General features: G+C 39.5%; 1 protein-coding gene and 2 long non-coding RNA genes across 4 annotated transcripts in view; 1 reads left to right on the top strand and 2 right to left on the bottom strand.

Annotated features, from left to right (window-relative positions):
- FBXW8 (F-box and WD repeat domain containing 8) overlaps positions 1-24,046 on the bottom strand; it is a 120,812-nt gene that overhangs the window by 55,149 nt on the left and 41,617 nt on the right. The window contains exon 5 of the mRNA XM_025474100.3: positions 15,387-15,544. Within this exon, the coding sequence (XP_025329885.1) occupies positions 15,387-15,544 (158 nt within the window). The remainder of the gene's footprint in view (positions 1-15,386; positions 15,545-24,046) is intronic.
- Positions 1-24,046, top strand: part of LOC118352316 (uncharacterized) — a 56,646-nt gene that overhangs the window by 31,358 nt on the left and 1,242 nt on the right. Inside the window, exons 1-2 of one of the 2 annotated variants that reach the window (XR_004809251.2) lie at positions 14,294-14,408; positions 15,364-15,679. This is a non-coding gene — a long non-coding RNA (uncharacterized LOC118352316). Of the gene's footprint in view, positions 1-14,293; positions 14,409-15,363; positions 15,680-24,046 lie in introns of those variants that run through there. The other variant, XR_004809250.2, reaches the window with a different exon arrangement.
- Positions 10,994-13,748, bottom strand: LOC125753761 (uncharacterized). The gene is made up of 2 exons (XR_007406275.1): positions 11,848-13,748; positions 10,994-11,384 (listed from the first exon to the last, which is right to left on the bottom strand). It is a non-coding gene; the product is annotated as an uncharacterized LOC125753761 (long non-coding RNA).

The following is a 24,046-nucleotide window of genomic DNA, read 5'->3' as shown; positions in this document are numbered from 1 at the left end:
GGGGTCCTAGGATCAAGTCCTCCATCAGGCTACTTGCTCAGCAGGGAACCTGCTTCTTCCTCTCCCTCTGCCTGCCATTCCCCTGCTTGTGTTGTCAAATATATAAAATCTTTCAAAAACAACAACAAATTCTGCTGACTCAATGATGGGTTATGGTGAATTAAACTCCATCGGAGTCTGTAACATTGCCACCACTTCTGACCAGACTAGTGCATGAGAGCCCAGCATGGGGCTTAGGTCAAGAATGGTATTCGGTAAGTCTTAGTCTCCTTGTTCTTTCTCTTTATTTTTTATTTTTTAAAGATTTTATTTATTTAAGACAGAGAAAGAGCATGAACAGGGGGGAGGGGCATAGGGAGAGGGAGAAGCAGACTCCCCACTGAGCACAGAACCCAACTCAAATTTTGATCTTAGGACCCTGGGATCATGATCCAAGAGGAAGGCAGATGCTTAACTGACTGAGCCACCCAGGCACCCCCTCAGTTTGTTTCCTACGATTAAGAGTCTCTTATGGTTTGTCTTACTTTCTGATTTCATTTTGTTTTATTTTTCCCTCACTTCCCCTTGCTCCTTTGTTTCTTAAATTCCACATGAGTGAAATCATGTGTCCTTTGACATCTTATATATAAAACTGACAAAACTAATTTATTATAAGTTTTAAGTAGTGGCCAAAAAAACCCCGAATTTCTGGCATATTACTAAATATTGACATTTAAAATAAAATGGTTATATCATTCTTTGAAAAGTATACTTTAGAAATGAAATACCATTTCATACCATCATGCATTAAATGAAAGGGGGAAGGAAGAACCAAAGAATAAACAGAAAGATACAGAAAGTATGCTGAGAATTCCTAATTGTATAACCACCACTAGGCTAGAGTCATCTAATTCAGTCTCCCAATTCAACCAAACAGTAAAGGAAAAGGCATTTTTTCCCCTAGTAATTATTTAACAGAAAAAACATGGCATTAAATCACTATGAGAAAAAGAATCTAATCTTGTTTAATGATCTTTTTTTAAATTTTGAAATATTTCACACTTCTTTAAAAAAAAAGCCCTAGATATTATCCAAAAAGAAGAGTTAAAGTAAACCCTTCACCCAGCTTCCCCAAGTATTAACATATTATACAACCACAGTAACATGATGAAAGTCAGGAAATTAACATTGATACAAGTTGTTTAATTTACAGACCTTACTCCCATCTCACCAAATGGTCCACCAACAACTTCTTCCTGGTCCAGGATCTAATCCAGAATTCCATGTTGCATTTAATGGTCTCCTTCCTATAATTTGAGACAATTGCTCAGTCTATCTTTGTCCTTCCTGCTCCTGCCCCTTGAAAAGTACTAACCAGGTATCTTATAGATCTCTTAGTTGTCTGATGTTCAGTCATGTTTAAAATCAGGTGATGCATTTTTGGTAAAAATAGAACAGAAGTTAATGTTGTACCTTTTCAGTGTACCAGGAGGCACATGATGTCAATTTCTCATTGCTGGTAATGCTAACTTTCACCACTTGGTTTAGGTGGTTAAAGCCAGATTTCTCCATTATAAAGTTACAATTTTTTGCTTATGGAGGCATAATTTGAAACTATGCAAATATCCTGTTTCTCATAACACTACTTTTAGCATCCATGGATGATTCTGCCTGCAACAATTATTGTGGTGCTTTCCAAATGAATTTCTATTTTCATCACCCTTCTCCATATTCAAAGTCATTAATTGAAATGCTGCTGTAAGGAAGAGCTGTCTCTTCTCCCTTGCTTATTCATTCAATTATTTATATCTGCATGAGCTTGCAGATACTTACTTTTTTTATTCTATAGGTTATAATCCATTACTATCATATTTTGTTGCTCAAATTGTCCCCAATATTGCTGTTGGGAAGGAACTCTAGTTTGGTTCCACAGTCCTATAAAAAGAACCTCCCCCTTCTCTCTCTCTCTCTTTCTCTCTCTTTTTTTAACATCCTTAATTTCTGGCCCCACAAGACATTTCAGACTCATCCTGAAATTTGCCTCCTCTAGCACAGGTTCCTTTTTACTGAAGAATTAGTAATATTTAGAAACCAAGACCTAAAAAAACAAACAAAAAACCCACAAAGAAATAAACCAAGATCTAGGCATTAGCTATATTCAGTATTACTAAAATAGCACAATATCTGCTTCCAACTCTTAGGAATTAGAATAAGCTAGTCCAGGTATTTATATCAAAGGTCATACAGTCTTAAAAATATGCAGAAAAGTCTGCCATGGCCTTGGAATAAAGGCTTGGGGAGAGATGTTTATCCAGGAATTTCTTTTTGTAATACTGAACCATTCTGGGTTTTAAGTCCTATTTGAGAGTAGAGTTAAAAGCAAGATAGAAGGCACAATTCAGAGCCCATATAGCTGCTATTTTTGGCCATGCCTACTACCACTATGATCCCATATATACAATATCCACTATTTTGGATCTCTTTGAAAATAGGTCCAGATTTCATCACAAAGGATTACTTTAGAATTTAAAATAAGAAAAAAACCCTTCAATTGCTAAATGTGTTCCAGTGACCACAGAGCCACCAGAGGAATTCTCTGTCTTGATCACCAACTCAAATATAGAGCTGAGCAGGAAAGCACTCTTCTTTCCACTCTAATACACCTCAGAGACCCTGTTCTTTCCTGATGAGCAAAAAGCAACAAAACAGAACTTTGCAAGAGTAGCACCAACTATATTGTAAAAAGTATTAAAATAGTACTTTTTGGTCTTTTTAAAAATCTGTTTTATTGAGCTATAACCTACATGAAAAAAAAACTCATCGACTTTAAGTGCACAATATGATGGGAACAGATAAATACAGTCCTGTAACAACCACCACCAGTCATAACAGAATATTTCCATCAAAGCTTTACAGGCAGTCATCATCCCTTGGCCCCAGCCCCTGGCAAATACTCACTTGTTTTTTTGTCCTAGTTTTGCTTCCTCTAGAATCCTACATAAATGGAATTATATAGTATATGCTTTTTAGTGTCTGGCTTCTTTTACTTAGCATTAATGCTATTGAGATTTGTCTATACTGTTGCATATACCTGTAGTTTGTTATTGACATGTCATGTACCATGGTATGTATTACAATTGTATTCATTTACTGATCAATACATATCTAGGTTGTTTCCAGTTTGGAGTGATCATGAATAAAATCCTATAAATATTTAAGTTTTTGTGTGAACACAAGTTTTCCTTCTCCTGGATAATATATGAGTGGGAGTTCCTTATAAGAAACTGCTAACGTGGGATCCCTGGGTGGCGCAGCGGTTTGGCGCCTGCCTTTGGCCCAGGGCGCGATCCCGGAGACCCGGGATCGAATCCCACATCGGGCTCCCGGTGCATGGAGCCTGCTTCTCCCTCTGCCTGTGTCTCTGCCTCTCTCTCTCTCTCTCTCTCTCTCTCTATATCATAAATAAATAAAAATTAAAAAAAAAAAAAAAAAGAAACTGCTAACGTATTTTCCAATGTGGCTATCATTTTGCATTCCCACGAGCAAGGAATGAAAGTGCTGACTGCTCCATAGTCTCATCAACACTTAGCATTATCAGACTTTTTAAGTCAGGTGTACTGTGTGTAACAGTATATTTCATAACAGTTTTAATTTACATTTCCCTAATGACTAATGATGAATATCCTTTCATGTGTTTACTCAACATTTATAGGTCTTCTCTGGTGAACGAAGCGTCTAGTCAAACCTTTTGCCACTTTTAATTGGTTGTCTTCTTATATTTGAATTATAAAAGTTCTTTATATGTTCTAGATGCAGGTCAAATATCAGACATGTGTTTTGCAAATATTTTCTGCTAGTCTATGGCTTGCCTTTTCATTTTCTTAGTATCTTCAACATCAAAGGTTTTTAATTTTGATGAAGTCTAACATTTTTCTTTTATAATTTGTGCTCTGTGTCCTAAGAAATCTTTGCCCAACCTAAGGTCAGAAAGATTTTCTTTTTATCTAGAAGTTTTATGTTCAAGTCTATAATCCATTTAATTTATAGATGGTATGAAGTAAGAGTAGAGGAATGAAAAGGCAGGAATGAAACGGCATATAGACATCTGCTTGTTTCAACATCACTTGTTGAAAAGATGATCATTTCTTCATTGAATCACCTTGGCACTTTTATTTTTTTTTAAAAATCAGTGTTTTTCTGGGCTTTATTCTGTTCCATTGGTCTATCTTCAGCCCAGTATCACCCTACCTTAATGACTACAATTTCACAGTAAATCATGAAATTGGGTAGGGTAACTACCAACTTCGTACTTCTTTTTCAAAATCATTCTTCACTATTCTTGGTCTTATGCATTTTCTTTTGGATTTTAGATTCTAAATTATTTTAAATTTTAGAATCAGCTTATCAATTTCTACTAAAAGAAAAAAAGCTCTTAGGGATTCTGACTGGATTTGGATTGAATCTCTAGGTCAATTAGGGGACAGGGGACATCTCAACAGCATTCAGTTTTTCAACCCATGATATAACTATGTATTTTGCTTTATTTAATTTTGCTCAGTATTTTATAGTTTTCAGCACATAGGTCTTACACCTATTTTGCTGAGTATTTGCTGAATTAATCCCTAATTAATCTTATATTTTCAACTGTTTGTTGCTAACTTGAAATAAAATTGGGTTTTGCATATGGACCTCATACTCAGTGACACAGCTAAAAATACTTATTAGTTCTAGTAATATTTGGTTGATGGTTTAGGATTTGGGGTATAGACAATTTATCCACAGACAATTATACTTTTTCCTTTCCTTTCTGTATGCCTTTTCTTTCTCTTGCATTAATGAACTAAGAAGGACTTCCAGTACAATGTTTAACAGTAGTAAAAGTGGACATCCTTGCCTTGTTTTCAATTTAGAGAAAGCATGGTCTTTTACCATTACATATGAAGTTATCTGTAAGTGTTTCACAGAAAGGTTCCTTTCTTTATCAGTCAGCTAAGAGTCTTTAATCATCAGTACAAAATGGTTTTTGTCAAATGTTTTTTCTATTGAGTTGATCATCAGGTTTTTCTTTTATAGTCTGTTAATATGACGAATTGATTTTCATATATTTATTCATAAAGACACAGAGAGAGAGAGAGAGGCAGAGACACAGGCAGAGGGAGAAGCAGGCTCCATGCAGGGAGCCTGATGTGGGACTAGATCCAGGGTCTTCAGGATCACGCCCTGGGCTGCAGGCGGCGCTAAACCGCTGCGCCACCAGGGCTGCCCCGAATTGATTTTCAAATGTTAAACTAACTTTGAATTTCTTGAGTGAATCCTAAGTTGCCATGATTTCTTATACTCTTAATGTATTGCAGAATTGAGTTTAACAGTATTTTGTTTGGTATTTTTACATCTACGTTCATGTGGAATATTGATCTAGAGTTTGTTAACATAAACTAGTTATTTTTTCTTCTTTACCTGGTTTTGGTATGAGGGTAATGCTGGTCTCGATAGTGGAGTTGAGAAGTGTTCCCTCCTAGCCTATTTTATGGAAGTATACAGAATTAGTATTATTTCCTTAAATGCTTGGTAGAATTCACCAGTGAAGGTACTGGGCTTGTACTTTTCCTCATGAGAAAATTTTACATCGCAAATTCCATTTCTTTAATGGAAATAGAGCCATTCTAATTTTCTAGTTCTTAAGTGAATTTTGGTAATGTGTAGCTTTCAAAAAAAATCAATTTATCCACTTCATCTAAGAGGCTGAATTTACTGGTATAAACTTTTTTTTTTAAAAGATTTTATCTATTTATTCATAGAGACACAGCTAGAGAGAGAGAGGCAGAGACACAGGCAGAGGGAGAAGCAGGCTCCATGCTGGGAGCCCGACGTGGGACTCGATCCCAGGTCTCCAGGATCACGCCCTGGGCCGCAGGCAGCGCTAAACCGCTGCGCCACCGGGGCCGCCCTTACTGGTATAAACTTGTTCATAATTTTTCACTATAGTTTTCACATCTCTAGGATCTATAAACATTTTCCCTCTGTTGCATTTTTCCCCCTAATCACTTTATCTAGTGCCTGTCACCTTGATTTTTTTTTAAAGGAGCTAGTCTTGATTTTTCTGTGTTTTTTTCTCAATTTCAGTGATTCCTGTCCTTTATTGCTACATTTCTCCTGGTTATTTTGTTCTTTTTCTAGCTAAGGTAAAAAGTTATATCACTGATTTGAGACTTTATCTCTTTTATAATATAAGCACTTACTGCTTTAAATTTCCCTCTAAACACTGCTTCAGCTACATTCTATACATTTTGATATGGTTTTTCATTCTCATTCAGTTCAAAATATTTCCTGATTTCTTCTTTAACTCATGAATTATTTATAAGTGATTTTACAGAGCTCTGTTATTTTTACTTTAATTTCATAGTTGTTGGAAAATGTACTTTGAGAATATTTTGCAGGATTTCAATCCTCTCAAATTAAAAACTATGTTTTACCTGCGAGAAAGAGAGTGAAAGAGGGCATAAGCAGGGAGCCCAACCTAGGGCTCAATCCCAGGACCCTGTGATCACAACCTGAGCCAAAGGCAAATAAATGCTTAACCGACTGAGCCACCCAGGCACCCCTCAATCCTCTTAAATTCACTGAAACAAATTTTATGGCCCAGAACATACTCCATTTTGGTCAAAATTCTGATTCTGCTTGAAAAGAATGTGTATTTTGTAGTTTGTTGCATGGAAAGTTCTATAAATGTCAAGTAAAGTTGGCTGATAATGTTCAATCGTATATGACCTTACCAGTTACTTATATCAATTACTGAAATAAAAGTGCCTGAAATTTCCACTATAATTATGAATTTCTCTATTTCCCTTTTCACTTATCAGCTTTTCATTTTAAGATTTTATTTTAGAGAGGGACACAGCATGAGCTGGGGGAGGGACAGAGAGAAAGTCGAATCTCAAGCCAACTCTTCACTGAGCATGAAGTGCCAATGTGAGGCTTGATCTCATGACCCTGGGGTCATGCCTAAGTCAAAAATCAAGAGTCAAACGCTTAACTGACTAAGGCTGCCCAGGCACCCCTGAGGTTATTAGATGCATATTTAGGATTACGAAGTCTATTTGATAAATTGACCCCTTTATTATGAAAGTCCCGTTTTATTCCTAATATTCATTGCCCTAAAGTTATTTGGTCTGAAAGTAATATAGCCACTCCAGCTTTCTTATATGTTTGCATTGTATAACTTCCTATTCTTTTATTTTTAACCCTATTTGTATCTTCATAGTTAAAATGGCTTCCAGGTACCTGGGTGGCTCAGTCTGTTAAGTGCCCGATTCTTGGTTTTGGCTCAGGTCATCATCTCAGGGTTGTGGAATAGAGCCTCATGTAAGGCTCTGTGCTCAACATGGAGTCTTCTGGAGAGTCAGTCTCTCTCTCCACCACCCTCCCCCCAATAAAATCTTTAAAAAGAAATAAAATGGCTTTCTTATAAACAGCAGACAATGTTATGGACTGAATGTGTCTCCCTCTTCTCACACATGGGCACATCAGTACTTAGAGATGGAGGGGTCCCTTTAGATCTGTAGAGTTCTGTCAGGCTCCCTCTTCCTTGATACTCTGGCCCACAAATCCTTTCCACTTTGGCTTCCTTAACCTCTTGGTGTCTCAACAATGTGAGGTCCAGGTTCTGTTCAGGTTCCTTTACTTGTATTGGGTTGTTTCCAGTTGGTAAACTGGTGTAATCATAGGATTCATCTTGTTTGAAAAACAGATAGCCCAAGACTTGGATCACAGAGAGTAATGTTTGAAAGCCATTATTTTGTCCAGTTTTCCAGTTGTTTAACACAAAAGGACAAATCTAGTCCCTGTTACTGCATCTTAATCAGAAGCAAGGAGTTTTAACTTAGGGGATCCTTGGGTGGCTCAGTGGTTGAGTGTTTGCCTTCAGCCCAGGGCATGATCCTGGGGTCCCAGGATCAAGTCCCACATTGGGCTCCCTGCATGGAGCCTGCTTCTCCCTCTTCCTGTGTCTCTTTCTCATGAATAAATAAATAAAATCTGGGGTGGCCCCGGTGGCGCAGCGGTTTGGCGCTGCCTGCAGCCCGGGGTGTGATCCTGGAGACCCGGGATCAAGTCCCACATCGGGCTCCTTGCATAGAGCCTCCTTCTCCCTCTGTGTCTCTGCCTCTCTCTCACTCTCTGTGTGTCTCTCATGAATAAATAAATGAAGTCTTAAAAAAATAAAATCTTAAAAAAAAGAAGTTTTAACTTATTTGAAACAATTTGAAAATTACAGCAAAGCCACAAGAACTTCTATATACCCGTTATTCAGATCCCACTGCCAATTGTCCCAGTAATGTCCTTTATAACAAAAGGATCCAATCAGGGATGACACATGGCATTCAGCTGTCTTGTGTCCTTCAAACTGGAATAGGTTTTTGTTTTTGGTTTTCATCTTCATGAATTTGACAGCTTTAAAGAGGTCAGGCTAGTCTTTTTGCAGGATGTCCTTCAATTTGGGTTTTCTAATATTTCCTTGTGATTCAACTGTGTTATGCATTTTTGGCTGGGCTATCCCAGAAGTGATCCTGTGTTCATCTCAGTGCATTCTATTACGTAGCACAGGATGTCAATTTGTCCCATTACTGATGTTAAATTTGACCACCTTATTAATTTGGCATTTGCCAGGTTTCTTGACTACAAAGTTACTTTTTTCTCCCTCACTCTGTAATTAATTAGGGTTCAGCAGGGTGATTCTTTGAGATATAAAATCCCATCCCCTATCTTCTTCTCATCTTCTAATTTTAGCATCAGTTGATTTTTGTGTGTGTCAATTATTACCATTATAACTGCCAACTAGTGATTTCCTAATTCCATCATTCCTTCTATATTTGTTAGGTGACATTCTAGTATTCATGTGTACCTCTGTTACTATCATTATTTTGATACTCAAATTGTCCCAGATCTGGCCAGTGAGAACACCTTCAAGGTAGCATCTGTATTCTTTTGATATATGCCACCATCATTCCTTGAGTGCTTCCATATTTCCTGGTACAATAAGATGTCCCAGGCTTATTTGCTCTTTCCCCACCCCAGCCCTGGAGTCAGCTTCTTTGCCAAGCAGCCTGATTCCTTTTACCAGAGACTGGTATCTTTAAGATCTGAATACTCCGTATGCTCATTGCTACTTCTTTACCTTCACAGCAAAAAGCTAGGAGATACATGAACATATTTGCATACAAACACATATATCTCAACCCATCTACCTAAATCGAAAATCAGGAACTCCATGCCAACACCTATTCCAATCCAGCCCACAGGGTTCATTTGGATAGCCCTTTTCCATGCCTGTAATTCTTCTCCAAAAGCAAGAAAACTGGCTTCCATTATCCTTAATATACTTACCTGCTCAGTCTCCCTGGATATTGCCAACCTCCCACACCCGCCAGGCCACTGTTCCAGACTCCCTCCTCCACCTGTCCCTGGCCCCATGGGGCTGCCTTCCTACTCCACTGTAGCTTGCCTAATGACTTTTTACTGAAATGGCAGACAGGCAGGCACATCTTGTTTTTAAGACAAAAATACATTCCACAAATATACTTACATCTGCTTTAACAGAGCCTTAAGGTTTAGTATAGAATAAATGCTACAATCAAAATTGCAAGTAGTAAAAGAGAAATTAAATTCTTGTACATAAAATTTGATTTATCAGCCTCCAAAAAAAACATTCATGTGTGCATTTCATTAGGTACATTTAAGAAGCTCAACAATTTATTTCTCTAAACTATCTCCCCCAAAAAAATACCCTGTGCTATCGTTCCTTTCCATTTTTAACCTCAACTCTAATAACACGGGACAGGTATTTTGAATTTATGCATCATATTGTGTATTATTAAAAATCAGTTTTCAGTAAAACTACCCCAGTAAACCAGAAGATAAACACCAAATCTCCTCATACCATAAATTTAATGTGCCACTTTCTGCATAAGAAAAATCATTTCAAGTTATTTTCACTAGTAACTTCAAAAAATTGTAGTTATCCTAGAAATTGATCAACAAGAACTTCTTTCTCCAGTGTTTCTTAAATCTGAGAGCTTGCAGACCTCTAAAAAGTCATCTCTGGACCCCTTAGCATGAAAGACAACCACAAGGCATGTATGATCACTTGGTGCCAACAGCCCAAATGCAAATTCAAATACTGAAATCATGCAGCATGGTTCAGTTACAAGGTCAAAAGATCTAGATTTTTTTAAAGATGACTATAAAAATATAGAATTAAAAAAAATACTTTTCTCGAGTTCTCATAGCTCCTGCTCAAGATTTTCTCTCTAGACTCCCGTTTGAGGAACACTACCCTAACACTTATAACATTCAGTCCAAAGCATACACACAAGCAAGTGTGAAATATAATTTTAAACTCTTCTCATTGAAAAATGGAAAAACTTTTAAAAGTTTTACTCAAAAATTTCCTCCATCCCATAAGCATGGGATCATAGACCATAACAAATGGCAGTCAATTTTAAAATCCAATTCCTCAAGAAATACTTCAATACCAAAAGAATCATCTCTATTCAGAACTCTGCATTTTGGTGTTAATTCCACTCTCAGCATCTTTAAAACATGAGCATTCCTACTGTTTATTGTTCATGTTTATAAAGGTATCCTATCCTTTAAAAGGACTACACCTGGTACTTGGGGGTTGTCAGAAAGTTGTTTCATTTCATTTGTCAAATACCTGAGTAAGTCCCCTAGAACAAAGGGTAGGCAAAGGTTTCAAGCAAAAAATGGTTGTTGAAACTTTTAAGAGAAAAATGACCAGAAAACGCAGGACTTGAAAAAAAAATCTCTACAATCCACAAGCAGTTGTCTTAGCCATCTCCCAAGCAATGCTTTAGCATGTTAATGCCCTACTTCTAAAATTTCTATCTTGATGGGGGGGGGGGGGGGGGGATACTGTTTATTGTATAGTATTACAACCAAAGGTTAGGTCATTACATTTTTTGTGTCACATCATACAAACGAGACATAAGCAGAAATATCAAAGAACTGAGTTTTTTATTAAACACAAAATTATAAAGTTTTAAAAGCAACTACTCTTCATCATAGCTGTCTAACTAAAACATGGTCCTACTGTTCTCTACTAAAAAGAAGCCTGGAGAGACCCACTCCCATCTATTGTTACTACGCCAGTAAATGAGAAATCACAGTCACTCCGGCCCAGGGCGGGTACAGCCGTGGACAATGGAGCATGTGTGTGTTCAGACAATTGCACTGGGAGTGCTGCAGAAGTGGATAAGCCACTTTGCCTTGCTTGATGGCAACACATAAAGACGATTGTTGGCTATCCCGTCGCGGCTTCCGCATGCTAATATGCACTGGGTCTTGTCTCTCTTCTCCATGTGGGGCGACAAATGAGAACTTCTTTGCACCTAGGAAGTGTGTAATATCGTTTCTTACCAAACAGTGAATTTTCAAGACAAACTCTGAATGAGGAGTGGGTTTTGAGTACACCGCCTTTCCTAATGCTGTGGCTCGGGGCCAGAGGCAGGCAAGCATGGAGCAGATGGAGTCCTGGCAAGGTCTCCTCTGTCCCTGCATTAGCAGCATCTGCTCATTACTCAGAACCTTCGCCTGCTTTATCTAATGCTCCAGGAAAAGCATTTTGATTTGATTCATTTCGGTACGGTAACGTGCAACACAATTAGTGGTAAAATCAAACTGGAGGACAGCCAGTGCTGACAATCGGAAACAAGGCAGAAGAAATATGAGGCCAGTGGGTTGGAATTCAAAAAATCACAACTGTGGATCACCTTGCCAAATCTCAACACCCCAGGTGGGTGTACAGTGTTCCTACAGGGCAAGGAGGCTAAAAAGGATGAAGGGACGACTTACTTTCTCCCAAAGAGTCTTCCATCTTCCCTCTGAATAGGACTCCTTGTGTGGAGAATATATGTGTAGACGATCAACAGGGCCTCAGTGACTACAGAGCTTCCCTTTGGCACAGCCAGGGAGCTGAAGTTCATTAACTCATTTTATCATCTTATTCTTCTTTTCTGTAGGGCACAGTCACAAATTTTATACAGTAGACCCCACAAGGTACATTTCTTTTTTGTCATGTTTTGGCTAAGAAGTGCCTATTTGCTGCTCCTGAAAAGGAGCAATATAAAAATGAGCATTTGATCATTTCAATCTGTCTTTGCCTCAGAAGTAGCTACTCATGAATATGTTGGTGTAAATACCACAGTGTCAATCTGTTAAAATTAAGTGAGACCAAAGACAATGCCACCTGAATTCTGGAAGAAAAAAGGAAAAGTTGTGGTATATCCCAGAAATAGTAAAGCCCCAAACAGACTCAGAGGGAGAAAAGAAGTAAAAATGCAAGAGTTCTCACCAAAGACAATCTTAATACCAAAATGAATTTGAGACCAAAGATTTCAACACAAATGACGTAAATATTATACATTTTAATCTGATCTTAGAGTAGCGGAGATCCCCCTGAGCATGCTGTGGAACCTAGAAAGACAACACAACTTCCATTCCTGTACTCAAATGAAAGGTCTTATAGGTAAGATTTTTAGCTACACTGTAATAGCAGAAGGTCTGGAACAACACAATTGTTCCTCAGTAAGGAGCTATGTAAGTGAACCAAGGACCAAGGTCTTTGTACACATAGAATACTGTGCAGGATGAAAAAAAAGGGGCGGGGGAGCTGTTTTTCTATATACAGACATGGACAAGCTTTCAAGACAGGTCATTAGGTGAAAAAAGCCAAAGTGCAGAATATTAAGTAATATGCTATCTTTCATTTAAGAAAAAGATAGAGGAGGGAAATGAATCCTTCTATTTGTAATACAGAAATACCCAAAGGATAGACAAAAAATGTAAAATATATGGTTGCTTTAGGATGGAGTGGACAAAAATGGGTAAAACCAAGACTCCTCAATGTGTAACCTTTTACATTAGTGTGGTCTTACAACCCTAAAAATACAGTACTTAGTCAAAAACACTAAATTGCAAAAAAAAACTTCACACAATTATGGATTAAAAAATTAAAATTAAACACACATACAACTACCATTTAGAAAAATAAACCATAAACTAAGTCCACTGAATAATAACTGACAAACTGAAAAAGTCTATATGAAATAGGTATGGCAAGGACTATTTCCCTTCCCAAGCAGAAAAGATAATCCAGAGAAAAATGAGAACAGACAAGAACAAGCAATTTGCAGAAAATAAATAGAAAAAAATAAGACAATGAAAATGTGTTCGTGTATGTACATGAAGAAAGGCAAACAAGAACAATAGTTAAATGCCATTTCCACCTATCAGGCCAGAGTGAGGAAGCCACCACTCTATGTTGGTAGAACCATTAACTGGTAGAACCTTCTTAGAGAGCAATTTGGTAATATTTATCAAAACAAAGCATATGTAGCCTCCAATCCGGTAATTACTAGTAATTTACCCCATGGCCATACTTGCACAAGTCCATCATGGTATTTCAGGATATTGCTCACAGCACTGTTTTTAATAACAAAAATAAACAATCCAAGTGTATGTCATTATGGGCTTTAATAAATTATAAATACAGCCACACCATGCCGTAGAACACAGGCTGAAAAAGAATAACGTTTGCCTGTAAAGTCAATATGAAACGATACCAAGTTGTGTCATTGTGTTAAAAAACAAAACAAAACAAAAGGGCAAGGTGCAGAAAAGTACATCGCATAGGACCTGTATGTAAAATATATGAAGGACAGAGGTAGGGATGCAAGGGAGCACTACTTCAGCTTCTTTTTGGATAGGTTTTCTTTTACATATTATACTTTTTTTTCTTTGTTTGAATGTTAACTGTAATTTTTTTAAATCAAGTTTTAAAATACATTTTGACCATTATTAACCAAGTATTTGCCAAAAAACGTAGTTCATCTTATCTACGTGGTTTCCCAATGTTTCTGTGCAGCAAGAGGGATGAGGAGGACAAATGATTCTGACCAATGTTGTGAAACCAGCAGCACACCAGCCCATCTCCTCAAGCTGTATTTTCAAGCTCCCAAGACAGGAGACATGGGGGTGCCAGTCAATCAGGTGCACGTCTCTCCAGGCGTCCCTGTGTTCAGTGTCACATACACCGTGCACTACAACCCCAGCATGGCCTGGGACACCCAGTCACTCTTCTGGACTCACAATTCAACCTCAAGCCAATTACCTAGCTGGTCTCTTTGGGCCCCGGTTTCCCCAGCTGAAGGCAGATGTGTGTGCACATGTGCGGCAGGGGGAGGCTAGGAGAGGACGCTACAGCTGTAGGATTCTTAACTACCACCTTTGCATATTTGCTTTTTAGAGAAACTCACTGGTAATCTGGAAAGTAGCAAACACTCTGAAGCCGATCTTATGTTATCTGTCAAGGAGCTCAGCAAACGCACAGGAAATGTTACCTTCCACAGAAAGAGGTTAGCTGAATTTCTAAAGGCTGAAGAAAAAATCTACCAGAGGTGTCTACTAATGTCTACGTGAAAGAACAGTTCATGTTAAAAAAACAAAAATCATTTTCAAGATTTCAGCCTTATTTTTTTAGTGACATATAGATATAAACTTGCCCCTTAGCTACTTTACTACAGTTCTGAACCTCTGAGCCAACCACAGACTCTGTGGTTGTTCTACTGCCTCTGAAGATCTGCAATATTGCCATGACATGAAGACTAACATTCCAAAATATTTTGCAGTCCAAACTCAGGCAAGTGGGGAAACAAAGCCTTTGCAGATTCCAACATCACAACCTAATGGAAGTTAGGAGTATAGAGTATGATAGCCATCAAAATTAGCATTCCTATTAGCTAGACAGGTATTTCATGACTTAGTAAATATAATTTTGGACTTTTCTTACCTAGTTATCTAAATCCATGGTTGCTCATTCACAAAAAGAATTTTATAAATCTCAGAGAGCCAACATATCACCATAATTTTGTATCGTATAGAAGCACTAGGAAAAGATAGGCATTGACTTTTTTCTATTTCCATATTTGTCAATAGATTATCTGTCTATCCCTCCTTTTTCCTGTTCCCTTTGGACTGAACAGAGACTAAAGGAAAAGTAGGCCAAGTATATTTAATATTTTATACCAAACAAGCTATTTGCTTAAGATGGCTTGGCCAGCCTTGTGTCTGGCACTAAAACCCAGCCTGCCAGTTCCAGTAGGAATTAAACACCAGTCTTACTGGGTGCTGTGCTCCAGTGCCTACTAATGCATGGAGGGGTTATTGGCCAACTTCTTCACATAAAGGCAAGAGTGAGTGTATGTGTGTGAACATGTGTGTGTGCACCCACGTGTATGTATACAGGGATTACAGGGGGAGCCGGCCACAGCTGCTTAATTTTTGTAAAGCTTTTTTTTTTTTTCTTAATAGGGAGGAGGGTTGCGGTTACTTACCATCCTCATAAGCTGCTACCGCCAGCGAGCTGTTTATCCTCACAAAGGAGACATATGGCTGCATTCCAGGCTCATCCTCCTCATACTCTGATTCCAGGAAAGGGGCTGTGTAGTCCCAGGTGCGGGTGTCCCACACCCTCACGTCCCCTGATGTATATCTGGAAAAGAAGGGCACACTTGGTTCCAAATGGGGCCTGGAAAGCAGGGCCATGGTGGAGAAAATGGGGAGAGTCTCAAAACAACAGAGGAATAAGATCTAGTTGGTGTGGAACCACTCCTGCAATACTGTTTAGGTGAGTAATTCTAACAGGAGAAAATGTCACCTAGATGACAGAAGGCTATGAACATGGCTCATGTTCTCACACAGCACAGTGGCGACAGTTCAAATGAGAATGCTATACTATGACACTGATAGCAAGATCTCCTTTACACTATCATAACCAATTTGCTACCTTGCGTTCTCCCAGCAAAGGGATCACTAGCAGAAATTTGTAGAAGCCACAGTATTTACACACATACACTAAAGACAGACTGAGAGAGAAATGCTAAGGACTAATGGTCTTACAGGCACAAGCTTTCTAATGCCTCATCCATGCATCAGATTTGACTGATTAAAGTCCCTAAAGACTAATTGATTTGCTGAAACAATTAAATCTTGCCTTTAGCAGCCAGACAATGCTGCCTTCTCATGAAAAGCTCTTGCTGAAATGCATGACACACTCCCCAGTTTTGCCCACTTAGAAAAGCGGAGCACTCACTCTCTCCTATTACTACTGCCACTCCAACAAATGACTCTCTCCATCAAAGCTATGGCAGGGCCAGAGCCTGCTCAGACACAAGGGTAATGGAATGGCCAGATGACGAGGTGGTGTGCTGCCTGCCATTGAGGTATTTATGCTAAGTTCCTTACATCTGCTACAGAGGGTTTTGTTCAACATGTAAATCAACTAACTGTCAGGAAGCATGTTAGAAATGCTTTAAGAGTCTAATGATGTACCCCACAAACACAAAGATAGGTACGCAATTTTAAGTAGTTCACAGTCTTCTTGAGGCCCTAGCCATAGTTTCTTCAGGGTTTCTTGGATCCCACATTAAAACTATGAAGACCCAAACAAGATAATTTGCTTAGCTACTGAAATCTAGCACATCTGTAGTAGTTACAGATCCAATTTCTCACGTGAAATATCTTAATAAGGAAACAACATTCTGATAGAGGAGTGCTTCATTTACTGAATAGAACAGCAATTCCCTTATTGACAGTAAATATATACATTATGTAATTCAAAGGTAATTCCATCACACAAATTCCCTCAGTTGGAGAATTCAGCTGCCCCCCTGCAGGACAGTGCCTGAGGAGTGCACGTGTGGCGTAAAGAGCCAATAGGAGAGACATGCTTTCTAAAATTGGACTGAAGGAACTCTGCATGACCACTGATCCCCCAGTAAACAGGAATGCTCACTCTATGAGTGTTGTTAAGCCTGGCAATGCTGGAGCAAGGGTGGGTATTGATATCACCGTGGCCAAAGCACGGCCACTGGCTCCCAAGTCCTCTTGGCAGCATTCCAGAGCCCCCTTTTTAATGAGGAACGCTGTATGAGAACATACACCACTACACTAAATCTATCAGGCTCACCTTGGCACCCCTGAAAACAACTCAGGCATTCCCTGGAGTAAGGCCACTTGCTTAGCTATAGAGACACCAAACAGAGATAACATATTTGAATGTCTAGACTGTGCATGATTAGATTCTTAAATTCTATGTGAAACCAAGGAGCCATTTCAGAAAAGAAAGGTGAGAGGGATGGCAACACCATCAGAAATAGACAGGGAGTGAAAGGAAGACACAGAAAGTGAATGTCAGGGGTCAGAGAGCTCCAGAACTTGGAGGGAAAGCACACTGACTGGGAAACATATTTCCTTTCCTTTGATCACTTACATCGGCCCACACCCACGGCCTCGCAGGGCCCCTTGTGCGCCCCATCAGGGGCTCTAGAGGCCAGCAGAGTAGTACGGAGGAAAGCAGTTCAGAGGCCTGAGCTCCAGCCCCAAAGCCCCTTTACATAGCAAGTTCTGAGGCAAAACAACAAAACCAAAATTTGCCAAACTGCTGGCCCATACAGGGCACTGGGAGCTGTGACCTACACCGGGCTGCTCCCTCTCCTCCCCCGGCAAGGCTCTCACACAGAAGAGCACTCTATGAGTGTCTAAAGGGTCCTGACAGGGCTTCTCCCCCCACAAAAAAAGTTGTCCGCTCACTCCAAGACACCACAGGTCTAGAATTAAACCCCTATTCTGTTCAAAAGGCTTCAGTTCACCACAAACTAGCCTTTTTTTTTTGCTGAATTCTTCCCTTCCTCGGTGACCACATTAGTCCAAATCCCTGATGCAAAACTGAGCGGCTCCTCCATATCCCTTCAGCCCTCCCCACACTGCCTCAGGGTCCTTAGTCCCAAGCCTCCCTGGCCCCATCAGCCCTGCACAAGCCAAGCCCTCAAAAGTACTTGATGACATGAATAATCTTTCTCCCTTCCTCCCTTCCCCTTCAAACTGGACCGTGTCCCCCTGCAATCTAGCCTAGATAACAGCAGCCTCGACTTGACTCTCACAGCAACTGTATGTGTGTGTGTGTGTGTGTGTGTGTGTCTGTCTGTCTGTCTGACTGCTCACCTCCCCAAGAACCTATAAGCCTCTAAGGTCAGGGTCTGGGCCTTGCTCCCAGCTAGGAGCCCATCAACTAGAAGAGTCAGACTAGAATAGCACTTGACACTTAGCCCTCTAGCTACTCAGGCCTTAACATCTTATTGATGACATTTTAATCACTGGGCCTAGCACAGAGATCCCTCCACAAACTAGCTTCTGCCCTACTCCCCAGTCTCATTTTCTGCTCTTCTTTAGCATGAACCAGCCTCCAGACAAGTCTGCCATTTCTGGCTTCCATATGATCTTGCCTTGGCATCTTTGCTCCCATTATCCACCCTTCTGGAGTGCTTTCCCTCCTGACAACTCAGCTCAAGGCATCCCAACGTTGGCTGTACATGAGAATCACCTGGGTTGCTTTCCAAACTCCTGATACCCAGAGCAAACCCAGACCACTGAAATATGACTCTCTGGGAGTGGAACCGCCATCAGTTTTTCCAATGTTTAGGCAAGACTGAGAACCACTGATCTAGCCCAAGCCTACCAACTGCTCAATGTCTAGCATAGGCCCTCTTCCTCTACGAAGCCTTCTCTGACTCTACTACCACTGTATCAACTTGCTCTGTATCTGAAGAAATGGCATTCATCGTTACATTCTACATCTCGACTGTCAAGTCCCTGAGGAAGCCATATCTCAATGCCATATCTCCATCACAGTGCCTTACACATAGCTAATAATATGCAGTGACTGGAAGGTAGTGTCCACAAGTAACAACCTGACTGGTCTGAGTGGCATCCCCTTTTACTTCTACTGGCCCCATTCCACTGCTGATGATCAGTGAAATACTCAGAACACTTATCAAGAGGTGTTAAACTCTTCGCATTTACTTCCAAGTGGATTAAAATATCTATAAAAACACAAGATAAGCTAAATTATTTTGGTAAAGAAGAACATTTTCAAAGATATCCATTTAAATTAGCTCCATTCTTCATGGCCAAAGAACATGATAATAGCATAATGCAAATGATTCAGGAGGCAAAACATAAAAGACTCCATGTCTCCTTTTTGAGGGGAACAGAATAAATACCCTGTTTCAGCAGGTACCATGTGAGGACTCAGCGCCAGGCTCTAGAATCTAATGCAAGTGAAAGCAGCCATAGCAATGGAGATCAGACTCAGTGCTAATGGATCTGTGCTAAAGAAGCAGACATTTTCATAAGGGTAAAACATTGGTTGGAGCAGAGGGAACCGGACCAAACCCTAAATGTGATCTAAAAGTGCTTAACAACATTGGCCAGGAGAAACAAGAACAGATAATCGAAGGGAGGTAGGAAAAAAAGCTGATTTTTCTCCAGAGCTCCAGATGTCTTTATCGCTGCCTAATGACAATTACACTCCACCAATTAAGACGCCACTATGACAGTTGCATTGTCAGTAAGCCTTTGGACCTCAATGTTGATGGCTCTCTAATTAGGGTCTGTGCAAAGTACAACTGCAACTCCTATATTAGCTGATGTAAGAGCACTAAAGAAAAAAAAAAAAAAAAAAAAAAAAAAAAAAAAAAAAAAAGAGCACTAAAGAAAAACTGAAGGAGAAAGAAGCCTTTTCCAAATGAGTGAGGATGTCCCACTCCAGGGCACGGACCAGTGAAACTGTATGCTTTCCCAATCTTTTTTACGCTTGGCAAGGTTACCTCCAAATAAATAGGTCAGAGACCACAGCTGATTTTTTTGTTGAGAGGATGGGAATAGAGCCCCTCTCAAGCTCTACACGCCAGAGCAATTGCCAATTTACAATGATTTACCACCAAAGAGCTTCCATTAACTAGTAAGTTCCCACTGAACAGACTACTTACTCATTTTGACTAAGAGACTTGAAGGAAGAAATGCTGTACAGCTAATAACAAAGAACCAAACAAATCCACCTTCAACTTTTCTTCTTATATAAATATCCCAAGTGGGGCAGGGGAGATGAAAGTAGGTGTTTATATATTGCTTTCAGGTGCCTCTACTTATTTGCTAAAAATATATTTTTTTCTGAAGCTCTTCATGACAACTTCAGGTGTTGTTTTAAGAATGCTGTAAGTAAGGTTAAGTGACTTACCCAAGGTCACAAAAAGCATTTTAGTGGCACAACTGGGATCAAACAGGTCCCCAGGCTTTCCTCAAACTGCTGCTTAGCCAACAAGGCAGACTGCCTCCTCAGATGACAGGGTCTTTAAACAAATACGGCTTCTAAGGACCATCCCCATTTAAGTGAAATATATTGTTTTCAATATGGTGACTCAGGCTTGCAGGACACAGCCCGTGAACCTAACCCATCAATTCTACCACTATCTCTAACTAGAAGGCAAGGAGCCAAAAAAAAAAAAAGGCTCAGTGTGCTGGCAAAACTCTACCTAGCTAACTCCTAGTTATCCTTCCAGACCCAGCTGAGAAGTAATTTTCCAGGAGAACCCTGGCCTGACTCTGAGCCTGTACTAGGTGACTTTCTCTAATGTATTAACGGTGGGTACCTTGCTCTTCCCCACCCTAACATTTCCCATGTTCTGTCACCACCTGTCTTGTAACCTCTAGCCAGCCTGGGAGCAAGGGAAGTATCTGCAGCATTTGTCTGTGCTTAGTAAAAATGTTCAATGAATGAATCTACCAGCTTAAACCCAGAGGACAGAACTGGTTTAACGCTTACAAAGCAATTAGGCAAAGGTCCCTAAAAATGCAGCACCCGCATTTCGAGAAACATTTTGGTCCTTACCACACAGAGGCTTTAAGAACTATTCGCAAGCTCCATATTTTATTTAGTAAAAACCAAAGAATACAAATCAATGAAATCAAGAGTATTTACTGTTTTCTATGAAACTTGACTGTGTTGTATTATGCAATTAACAAAATGAACTCAATCCCACAGTGCAGTCTTTCTGCGGAAAAGCACTACTACAGACATCAAGTGCAGCTTAAGACGCATCAATTGAAAAATAATGAACATCTTAATGGACTTTACGAGATACAAGCACTACACACTTAAAACTGTTTTCCATACATCTTGGTTAATCACAATCAATAGAGTCAGAGTCAATGATGGTTATGCAGAGTTATTGTAGCTGTGGCCCTTCCCATTATTCCTCGGAGAACCAGAGATGGATAAATGCAGTCATGAGTTCACCAGTATTTATTAAGGATATTCTGGAGCTCCTTCATTAAGGATATAATAAATGTAATGCTCTCCTCCAGTCTCTTATCAATACCTTACCTCAGACTTATTTACCAGAAGAGCACATATACCTCACAGCAGAAAATAAATAAATTTAGAAGTATTTTTTAAAAGAGGTCCCTAACGGGTAATGATCGAATTTCTTATGGGAAACAGTCCAATGTCATAATGAGCAGCAGCACAAAATCTATATAAGCCAAGGTTTAAAGAAAAACTATCAAGAGAAAAAGTTCTTTAAGGAGGAGGAAAATAGAAATCATGTCCTTACTAAGTAAGCGGACATTTGCCTAACACAACTTTATCACCTGTATTTACAAAGCAAGTTATCTCAAGAGTTTCAAAGCAATCCATGGGGGATCCCTGGGTGACTCAGTTGTCAAGCGCCTGCCTTCAGCCCAGGGCATGATCCTGGAGTCCTGGAATCAAGTCCTGCATCGGGCTTCCTGCATGGAGGCTGCTTCTCCCTCTGCCTGTCTCTATCTCTGTGTCTCTCATGAATAAATAAATAAAAATCTTTTAAAAATAAAAAAAAATTTTAAAAGCAATCTACAGGTATTATCCTTTTTTTAAAATTATCCATTTTTTATACATTCACCTGAAACTGGCCAAGTATTGAACCCCATCCTTACCATTTTTAGCTCCTGGGTAGAATAGATTTTAAAATTTGGGGCAAATATACATTTCAGAGAAAAGCCATATTGTGAAATGGTACATGGTCAACTAAAACACACATTTTTAATTACTAGGGGAAAGGAAGAGAAAAAAATGTCTGTAAGTGGAGTATTTTAAGCTACCTTAGGTGCAGGACTGTGTTTGAACCATTATTTTCCTGCAGTTATTAGAAATGAGAGAATTCCACTGGAAGAGCAAACTGAACCAGAGATTCAGACATTAGAATTTAAACTCAAAGCTTTGCTTCCAGCCTACAGAAGACTGGAAACCCTGATGTCCAGGTTAGTGTGGACAGACAGAGCTAAAAAAAATAAAAGCCAGAACAACAGCCAGAAGTCACTTGGCTGCTAGAGAGAGGTGTTGGCACTTTGGTCTTGTGTCTACTTAGGCACACTTGCCTTAAAGGGAACAGAGGTGGATGAAAATGCATGAGATCAAATGGGACAATGATATTTTTAGGGAAAGAAAAGAACTAATATTTTGAGACATTAAATTATAATTTTCCCCAGCTATTCCTGGTAGAGAAGAAACACTAATGCATGGTCACTGTTCCTTCTAGTAAAGATGGAAAGTGCACCCTAAAAAGGCAGATCACATCAGCAGAAAATGAGGGAAAAACACATTGAGGAGTGTTGAGAAAAAACCTTGATACAAGGAGGGTGCTTGATATTTTTTAAACCAAAAGGGGAGGGAAAGGTCCTCTAATGTGAATAGAGAAGTGTGCTCTCTTATGCACACTGAATGCTTCAGACTTATGAGTCTTCAGTAACAGTAAGGAGGGAGTCTATTGCAAAACACCACCATACTCCTGGGCATCTGATAAAAGCTTCTGGTGAGCTAATAGCTTAATGGTTAGCAGAGCTGGCACAAGGCCTCCAGTGAGCCCCAGCTTGATTTTCTCCTGCAGGATTTACCTGAGACACTCTTCTTCACTAGGTGGCAGTAAAGCAAATACACTTCTGGAGGATTATACCTAGACCTATGTCTCAGGTTTATAATGTGGCCTTTCTGAACCTATGATGTCATCTGTTTTCAATGCTCTTAACTTCCAGAGTGCAACTGGGGACACGAAGAACAGTCTTGGCATCACAAAACAGGACAGGGAGGTTTTCATATGCTCATCTCTTCTGTTCTTTTTCTTTAATGATAAACATAATTTGGGAAACATTTTAAGATTCTCAGAGCTGTCATCACTAAAACAAACAAAACCACACTTCCTAATTACTTATTATCAACACACTTTCCAGATAATCTCTCTTCTTCTAAATACTAGGAAAAGCACACACTAACCCTCATTGCAATCAGGACGGCTACCCCCATCACAGAAAAAATGCTGCCAGAAGTTGAATTCTGAAAGAGACTGGTGGATTACAGTATGAAAATTGGTGGCTTCTGAACACAAATTTTTCTCAGGTTAAAGAAATGAGAAATTCTAGCTGAAAGAACAAAGGAAAGGTTGTGTCTGAATTACATAGTCACAGTTGAAGAAACTTCTTATCTAACCAGCAAAGACAACAACTGCTTCAGGTGTTTTTTGAGATACTGTATATCATTGCTAAGTGGTCAAATGAGACCACAGAAAGGCAAGAAGGCCAAATGAGACCACAGGAGGAGCCTGGGCAGGTCAAAGACATGGTAAAGAGGCTCAGAAAGTGTAGGGCCTCAGAAGTATAAGGCATTTTCATTCTGTACACACTTTCTTCAAAGTTTCTTGAGTTCTGGGTCCACTGTTAGGTTCCAAGGGTGCTCAATACACCACCTTCACCATTTTAAGAGGGATACAGTTAATAAGACCCAACACTGCCAAGACACAGAAAAGGGTGGGCCAGGGAAAAAAGGGTCACTGGTTCGTGAGCACTGGTGACCTCTGAGAGAGCGTGGCTTGGTGGAGGGGCTAGGATGGAATCCAGACTGCAGGAGGTTAAGTCATGAATGTGTCCTCTCTTGTTATTAATGGCACTGACAGAAAGAAGAGAGGTAGATTCAGGAGAGCAGTCTGAGGGATGGTTTGGAGACTTCTAGCCAAAAAGTTAGACTGGAGGAAGTTGAGGATTATAAGGGCTTTTTAAAAGTACTTTCTTCATCTGGAAAATATGAAAATTCATTCCTCTAAATCCAGTAATTCCACTAATGGGACTC

The sequence above is a fragment of the Canis lupus genome, chromosome 26 (assembly GCF_003254725.2).
Source record: "Canis lupus dingo isolate Sandy chromosome 26, ASM325472v2, whole genome shotgun sequence".
NCBI lineage: Eukaryota > Metazoa > Chordata > Mammalia > Carnivora > Canidae > Canis > Canis lupus.
The sequence above is the reverse complement of the archived record's forward strand: the minus strand, read 5'-3'. Positions and strand labels throughout refer to the sequence as shown.